At 55.7% G+C, this 8,611-nt stretch overlaps 1 protein-coding gene across 1 annotated transcript in view; it reads right to left on the bottom strand.

Annotated features, from left to right (window-relative positions):
* Positions 1-8,611, bottom strand: part of MAP1S (microtubule-associated protein 1S) — a 19,829-nt gene that overhangs the window by 9,909 nt on the left and 1,309 nt on the right. The window contains exons 2-5 of the mRNA XM_005873914.1: positions 8,516-8,609; positions 6,987-7,069; positions 5,767-5,907; positions 2,821-5,170 (exon numbers count right to left, since the gene is read on the bottom strand). Of these exons, the coding sequence (XP_005873976.1) occupies positions 2,821-5,170; positions 5,767-5,907; positions 6,987-7,069; positions 8,516-8,609 (2,668 nt within the window). The remainder of the gene's footprint in view (positions 1-2,820; positions 5,171-5,766; positions 5,908-6,986; positions 7,070-8,515; positions 8,610-8,611) is intronic.

Raw genomic sequence — 8,611 nt, forward strand, 5'->3', positions numbered from 1 at the left:
GCAGTGGTTCTCAACCTTCTGGCCCTTTAAATACAGTTCCTCATGTTGTGACCCAACCATAAAATTATTTTCGTTGCTACTTCATAACTGCAATGTTGCTACTGTTATGAATTGTAATGTAAATATCTGATATGCAGGATGGTCTTAGGCGACCCCTGTGAAAGGCTCGTTCGACTGCCAAAGGGGTCGCGACCCACAGGTTGAGAACCGCTGATCTAGAGAAAATATACACAGGGATGAAGGAAATGAAGAGAACTGTTAGCGCACCTGTGCTATGAGAAATGCTCAAGAAAGTTTTTTAGGCTGAAGGGAAATAATAGCAGAGGAAAACTTAAGGAATGAAGGGAAACATTAAGTTCTTTTAAATATATATTATTGAGAGCAAAAACTGTAACAGTATCTGGTCAGGTTTTCAATGTACCATATGGACATAGTTCATATAACAACTATACTATAAAAGGAGGATAAAAGGATCTATAGAGTTGTAGAGCTTCTACATTTTACTTGAAGTGATAAAATATTAATTGTACAGACTGTAAACTGTTCTGATTCTGTATTAATTTCATCATGAGTTTAAAATCCTCTATTTGGTGCCTAAGGCAGCTTCCAAAACTTTCTCTTTATAGATGTAGATGTAAACAAAGCTGACTTCATTTTTGTGTGTGCTCCTGATTTTTTTCAACTAGACTCAGCCAGCACCAAAGCCTCACCATTAATGACCAGCCGAGTTTGATAAGCTTATATAATGTGACCATAAAGATTCCCAGCAGCAAAAGGCCAGAATGGCACAGCAACTGAGCTAAATATCAAACTGGTGTTAACTGTAAACGAGTATCCATCGTAAGACCACCAGAAGGTATGGTCCTTTTGTCTTGTCCATCATTAGTAGTTCGGTTATACTATAAACATTTACTGTAACAATGGTCTAGCAGCAGACATTATCTGCGCAGACTGTGGGGTTACTTTCCGTTCTGACCCAATCTTCCTACAATAAATTGTTATAAAAAATATATAAAGAATGGCCTGCGGGGAGGGAGCCTGCCCAGTGGGCGATTGGGAGCTGTGTGCAATCCAAGTTAAAAAAATTTTTTTCTTAAATGCAGAAAATAAGTGTTGATAAGAATGTGGAAAAATTGGAACCCTTGTGGCCATGGCCGGGTAGCTTAGTTGGTTGGGTGTCATCCCAATAAACCAAGGTTGGGGGTTTGAACGCTGGTCAGGGCACATACAAGAAGCAACCAATGAATGCATAAATAAGTAGAACAGCAAATCAATGTTTCTCCATCTGAAACAATAAGAGGGCATTTTTGTGGAGTGCTATCTGCCCAGAACTGTGCTGGGCCCTTTACAAATATGTTCAAAAACAAAGAAAGAAATTGGATCCCTTGTATACTGTTAGTGGAGAAGTACAATGGTGGAGCCTCTATGGAAACCAATATGGAGGTTCCTCAAAAAATTAAACAGAATCATCACATGATCCAGCAATTCCACTTCTGTATTTATCTCAAAGAATTTAAAGCAGGGTCTTCGAAGAGATGTTTATCTATGTTCATAGAGGCATTATTTATAGCAGCCAAAAGGTGGAAGCAACCCAAGTGTCCATGAACGAATAAATAAACAAAATGTGGTCAGTCCATCTGTACAATGGAATATTATTCAGCCTTAAAAAGGAAGGAAATTCTGCCCTGGCCCATGTTTTACAGTGGTTAGAACCACAGGGTTGTGGGTTTGATTCCTGGTTAAGGGCACATACCTAGTTGCAGGTTCAATCCCGTTTCTCTCTCTCTCCCTCCCCCTCCATCCTTCCCTTCCACTCTCTCTAAAAAAGCAATGGAAAAAATGTCCTTGAATGAAGATTAACAAAAAAAGGAAATTCTGACACATACTACACCATGGATGAGCCATGAGGACATTATGCTAAGTGAAATAAGCCAGTCACCAAAAGGATAAACACTGATTCCACTTCTATAAAATCCCTAATGGAGTCAGATCCAGACACAGAAAGGACAATGGATGTAGGGGCTGGAGGGGGTGGGGGGGTTAGTGTTTAATGGGGACGGTCTCAGTTTCGCAAGGTGGAGTTCTGGAAATGTACGGTGGTGATGGCTGCACAGCAGTGTGAATGCACTTACTGCCACTGAACTGGACACTTCAAAATGGTTAAGGTGGGAAGTTTCATGTTCTGTATCTCATCGCAATGAGAGAAAACTGGAAAAGGTTAGCACAGCAGGCTCGAGACTGCTGTCCTTAGGAAGGCCTGGGCTGGCACCTGGGAACAGATTTCTGAAGAGCTCCAACATTCCGTAAACGAACACTGTTCCTATAGCAACGAGGCTTAAGATGAACACTGGCTTTCCCCTTGCTGAGGAGTCTGGACTATGGTACAAGCCAGACAAGGATGCTGATCTGTGAGCCCCCAACTGAAACCCCACGGCTGAGTCTGATGGGCCTTCCCAGTGGTGGCCACATCTCCCATGTCATCACAGCTTGCTTCTCAGGAGCTAAGCACATGGTAGGGGACCCCACTGCGAGGGGACTCTAGAAGCCTGTGGATAGGGTCACCACAAAGGGTTATGTAAAATATCCTACTAACTTCACCTGTTTCTTTTCCCTCACTATGGCACTGTGGCTACTAGCAAATCTATGACATATGTGCTCACTGTTTGTTTCCATTGAGCAACTGGGATCACCAGTGCACCCCTACTTTATAGAGGAAACTGAGGCTCAGAGAGGGTGGCAAGTGTGACTAAGGCCACACAGCATTAGGAACAGAACTTGGGCTGGTAACCCAATGCAGATTTCCAGCTCCCCGGTACTTACCGGATGGGCCCCGAGGGGTCATCTTGGGGACTGAGGGCTTTCTGGACAGGGGTGCCCGACCGCCCTTGTCACTGGGCTCGCTCCGGGCGCTGAGTGGCCGACTGGCCCGGTCCCTACTAGCCAGCCCCTTGGTCTTGGCAGCAATCGCTGGAGTGGATTTGGAGGTGGCAGTGCTGGAAGTGGGGCGAGCCAGGGACTTCCGGGTATGGCTGAGGCTCTCTTTCAGCCGGGCCTGTTCGGGGGGCAGCAGCTCTGGGTCCACCATGCAGATGTTGGGTGGGGTTGGCAGCGGTGGGGGAACCTTGAGGGGGTTGGGCAGCTGGTTGTGACGAGAGACTCCAAAGCCCTCCATGTCCTCATCTGAGTCTGCAGTGCCAGGGGCAGTGGGCAGGGGGTCTGAGTCGGACAGCGTGGGCAGGGACTCGCTGACAGATGTAGGCGGCGTTTCCTCAACCCCCAGAGCACCTGCCCGCTCCTGGGACCTGGCGCTGCTGTCATTGGAGCTCCCAGGGGACGTGGGGGCTGGCGCCATGGGCACCATCTTTCGGTGCTCAAACTCACAGGGTGACACCAAGCACAGGTCCACGTCATGGGGGGAGGCCGAGCGCCGCACCCGGGGGCCTCGAAGTGGGAGGCTGAGCCCTGCCTCGCTCATGGGAACAGGGGGCGGTGGCAGCACCTGCTCAAAGGAGACGGACAGGGACTCGTCCACCTCTGTGGAGTGCGGGGAGCCCACCTCAGCCGGCAGGGAAGGCGTGGTCACCGTGGGGGAGCCATCCGGCCCCGCCTCCCCACCCCGCAGGGGGCTCAGTGACAGCTGCCTGCTACCCTCAGCTGGGCCCTGGGGAGCTCCAGCTGGCGAGGGGGTGCAGGGCGGGGGGGTGCCACTGGCTGCCAGCTGCTCCTGAGTCTTTAGGCTGCTACTGTCCTCCCCTGTGGGGCTCAGCACCAGCTCCAGGCTGCTCCCTTGGGTGGGGGTGGCTGCCAGCTGGGGGACAGGAGAGCTGCAGGCCTCTATGGAGGGACTGGCCTCTCCACACCGGAAGCTGGGGGGGCTGTGGGGCCCATTCCCCGCCAATGGGACACCTGGGCGGTCATTGTTCGGTGCTCTTCGGGGCTTGGGGGCTGCCTGGGCACCTGCCTTCTTGCCACTGACCACAGCAGAGGATGCCCGGGACAACTCCCTGGGCTGGGTCCGAGGGACACTTGGTTTGGGGTCCTTCTTCACCTCCCTGGGGTGCCTAGCTTCCTTCTCAGCCCTGCGAGAGGCTTCGGATCGTGGTGGCTCCTTCCGGGCCACCCCAGAGCGCTCCTGGGCAGGCCTGGCAGGCACCGTAGTCCGGCCCTCTCTCCTCAAGCTGTCCCGGGAGCCCACACTTTCCTTGCTCTCGGTGCGCCGAGGCCCTGTCAGGTCTTGGGGGGTCACCACGGGCTCCCGCAAAAAGCTCAAGTGCTGCAGGCGGACCAGGCCGTCCAGGAGGCGAGCAGGTGGCGTGCAGCCAGGGAACAGCACGCGCACCACCTTCTCAGTGGGGCCCGTGGGATGCCACACCAGCAGGGCACACACGGAGGCCAGTGTGCGCTCGGCACCGGCGGAGGGCGGGTGCAGCACGTACATGTCCAGCCGGCCGACACCCATTTTCTGGAAGAGTACCGTGGGCTCGGTCGGCGTCAGCCCCCGGCTCAGGGGCAGAGGCTCTATGCCCAGCCGGGCCAGAAGGCTTCGGGCCACCTCCGCCTCATCCTCGCCACGCACTAGACGGGAGGTGGCCCCGCGGGCGTTGAGGAACACCACACCCAGGCAGGGGGAGACGAGTCTGCGCAGCCTGTCATCCCCAGAGCCCCCGCCGGTCGCTGCCTCCTCGTGCTCCGCCAGCTTGCGCCGCAGCAGACTGTTGAGGCCCGGAAGGCTGTCAGCGCCCGCGTGCGTCACCAGCACAGCGTCCACCCGGTCCAGGTGCCGCACCAGCTTCCAGAAGCTCGACTTGGGGTTCGAGCCGCCGTTGACCAACATAGTGAAGCCGTTAACGGCGAAGAAGGCGGCGTCCCCGAGGCCACCGGGGAAGATGTAGCAGCAAGGCCGGGCGAGCCTGAGGAAGCCCACGGATGCTGGTGGCTCCAGCAGCTCAAAGGGGGACGGCAACTCCAGCGACTCGGCCACATACTCCAGGAACTCACGCAGGCCCTCGGAGGCCGGCCGCTGCACTGGGGGGTTCAGCCGCAGCCGGAGCCCGCCCTGGAGGCCAGGCACTTCGGGTGCCAGCTGGGCCCAGTCGCCAAAGGTAGGGCAGGTGATGGTGAGCTTGGGCGGGTCTGCAGATGGGGGTGCAGAAGCCAGGAGATCCCGGATCTGCAGAGGGGGGGAGTGGTTAAAGGGCCACCTGGAGCCAGGCAACACCCAGTACCTTGGGAAAACTGAGCAAGGACACCACTGTCCTGCCCCTGGGGTTGTGAGGGTCACTTGTCACCCTCAAGACAAAACCCAGGCCTCCCGCAGTCCTTTCTCACCCTGCTCCCCTACCCCCTCCCGCCTCTCTCACTCTCCTTGCCTCAGGGCCTTTGCACTCGCTGTTCCCTCCAGGGAGGTCTTCCCTGCCCTCTCACTGGTTCTTCTCTTACCGTGGTTACATCACTCACTACAATGTGAACATACAGTTTTCGGAGTTTTTTTTGCTCATATGCCCCACCCAGACTAAGGATTCCAGAAGGGAACTGGGTGGCACTTGAGGCCTCCGGGATGCCTGTTATCCACAGGCACCCTCTTGAACCTCACACTGTAGTGGGTGATGGGACCACACCCCGACAACAAGCGGGATACCTGTCACTGTCATTCTTCCAGAGGAGGGGATGGGGCTCCAGACAGCAAGTCACGGGGGCCACACAGCCCAATGGGAACAAGCCAGGATGCAGAGCTGGGGGAGGCAAGGTGGGGAGGAGGCAGCTTACCTCTTTGTCCCTCAGAACCTGAAGGAAGTGGCGGGGTGAGAAGCCCCCAGTCTGGAGCAGCAGCTCCCCTGTCTCCTCCAGGCAGGGCCCAGCCAGCACCAGAAGCTTGTGAGGGGCAGGGTCTAGGAGAAGGTTCCGGAGCTGAGGGAGGGGAAGACTGTTAAGGCCCTATTCTGCACAGTGACATAACCAGCACTCCCCATGGGTGACCACCACCCCTAAATCTATGTCCTCCTCACCCCCCAGACTCCTGCTCATTCTACAAAGCCTGGCTCCAGTGCCACCTCCTCCTGGAAGCCCTCTGCACCCTTTCAGGGCTCCCTCAAGCCCACCTCTCCCCATGGTCCAGCCCCAAAGCCATGAGCTAGCTGTTTCCTAGAGGGAGCATTTTTGATTAAAGGCCTACAAAGCCTGGCTCCAGTGCTGCCTCCTCCTGGAAGCCCTCTATACCCTTTCGGGGCTCCCTCAAGCCCACCTCTCCCATGGTCCAGCCCCAAAGCCATGGGCTAGCTGTTTCCTAGAGGGAGCATTTTTGATTAAAGGAATCAACCTGTGCGAGGGTCTCTACAGGAGTGCCCTGGGCTCTATCTTGTACATCTCCTCCTAGCTACTGGGGAGAAGGATACAGACACCCACGAGCTAGACCAGTGACGGCGAACCTATGACACGCGAACTCATTTTTTTGGTTGATTTTTCTTTGTTAAATGGCATTTAAATATATAAAATAAATATCAAAAATATAAGTCTTTGTTTTACTATGGTTGCAAATATCAAAAAATTTCTATATGTGACACGGCACCAGAGTTAAGTTAGGGTTTTTCAAAATGCTGACACGCCGAGCTCAAAAGGTTCGCCATCACTGAGCTAGACGTACTAAGAAATCACTTCAGACGACTACTAGGGCCCAGCCAGAGGGAACCAAAGTGCAAACATCAATCAGGCCCTGCCTTCCCACTCCCCGCCTCCAGACCCTCCCTCTCCCATTCCTTCCTCCCAAACTCCAGCCTTCTGACCCCACCTGCTCCCACCATCACCCATGCGGAGAGGATAAATTAGAGCTGGAGCCATGGGGGTGGGGAAGGCTTCCGAGGGGCGAGGGCCCTGCTGCTGGGTGCTGGGAAGAGGACTTCAGGCAGCACGAAGTCAAGGACACAGGGGATCAGGATGGGGGATGGTGTCAGTCCGCAGCCCATGCCCCCCAGGAGCTGACCGGTCCCTACCTCATCACATAGGGACTTGTCTGACGGGTTCACGAGGACCAGGATATCCAGGGCGTCTCCTCGGAGGTGCAGGCTGCGCTGGCCTGCGTGGGAATTGGACCCTGTGAGTTTGGAGCTGGGCCACGTGCGCAGAGTCAGGCTATCCGGGGTCAACCCTGCCTCCCTGTGTGACCCCAGGCAGCCACATGTCCCTCCAGGATCTGTTTCCAGGAATCCCAGCCCGGCAGAACTGGTCTACATGGTGGTGCCACAGGTCAGGATGAGGCAAGAACAGGAAGCCTGCCTCAGCGGGCCTCCCACTGGAAACAGCAGGGACAAGGCCACCGCTGCTTATGAGGCCCAATTCCCAGCTGTCAGCTGTGGGGGATGCCATCGTCACCCCCATTTTATAGACAAGGAGCCGAGCCCAGGGAGGGTCATGAGGGAACATGGACCCTGAGGCAGGACAATAGGAGGATGGGGAAGTGGCAATTGGGGCTGGAATGAGGGGCAACAGGGGGGAGTCGGACAGGGAAGCCTCATGAGCCGAGAGAGAGGAGTGGGGTTAATTCCAGGATTCCAACCCTAAACTGCCCCATGGAGTCCAGATGTGCTTCCCGAGGACAGGGAAGCCAAGAGAGAGGAGTGGGGTTAATTCTGGGATCCCAACCCTAAACTGCCCCATGGAGTCCAGATGTGCTTCCAATATGGAGCATCCGGCCCGGAGGGGAGAGAGGCAAGGAGCCTCCAGGGTCACACACGTGGCTATTGCCTCATTCAGGCGGGGACACCAAGGCACAGAGAGGGGAAGGGGCCCCTGAGGTCGCACAGGGCCAGCAGGATTTCCACTCCCCCCTTCCCACGAGGGGTCAGGAAGCCACCAGCACCGCTGGGACAATGAGACTACGAGTCACTTCCTTCCCCTCCCATAGCAGCCTGGAGGTGACTCAAGGGGCTGGCTGCAGGGCCGGCTGAGGTGGGGAAGCTACAGGCAACACCAGGCCCGACCAGCAGCTGGGCCGTTGACCTGCAATCACCACAGGATCTCCAAGGAGCCACAGGCTCTGTGGGTCTTGCTCAAGCATCTCAACTCCCTCCTGGCCCCTGCTCCTTTATCGGCTCCGCAGCTACCGAGTACCCACTATATACCCGACCCAGTGCAGGGGTCTCAGGCACGAACCAGACGCATTCTCTGCCACACGAAGCCCACAAACCACCCTCCAGGCCTGCCCGGCAGCCCCTCACTTTCCAAATGTCTTGTCCCTTTGCCAGGGCCCTTCCCTCCACCCGGCACAGCAGCCCCAGATGCGTCTCCTCTAAAGCCCCTCGTCAGAGGTCTCCCGGCCCCCCGCACCTCAGCTGCCTCATCTGTCAAATGGGAACAGAAGCACAAGTACCTGCCCCGTGGGCTGTTGAGGACCAAGGTATAGAGACGTCTGGACCAGGACCCACCCCCGCTCCATGCTCAGCGGAGGCCGGGTGCATTGTCACTGTGGCCGAGGCGTTCAGAGAACACCTGCCCAACGATCACACGGGGTCCCCAGCCTCACCTTTCACGATGCTGGAGAAGGTGGCCGAGTGCCGGGACACAAAGATCTTGAGCTGCTCATCCAGGCTGCAGATGCCAGGGTCAATGTCCCAAGACT

The sequence above is a fragment of the Myotis brandtii genome, unplaced genomic scaffold, assembly GCF_000412655.1.
Source record: "Myotis brandtii unplaced genomic scaffold, ASM41265v1 scaffold421, whole genome shotgun sequence".
NCBI classification, from domain to species: domain Eukaryota; kingdom Metazoa; phylum Chordata; class Mammalia; order Chiroptera; family Vespertilionidae; genus Myotis; species Myotis brandtii.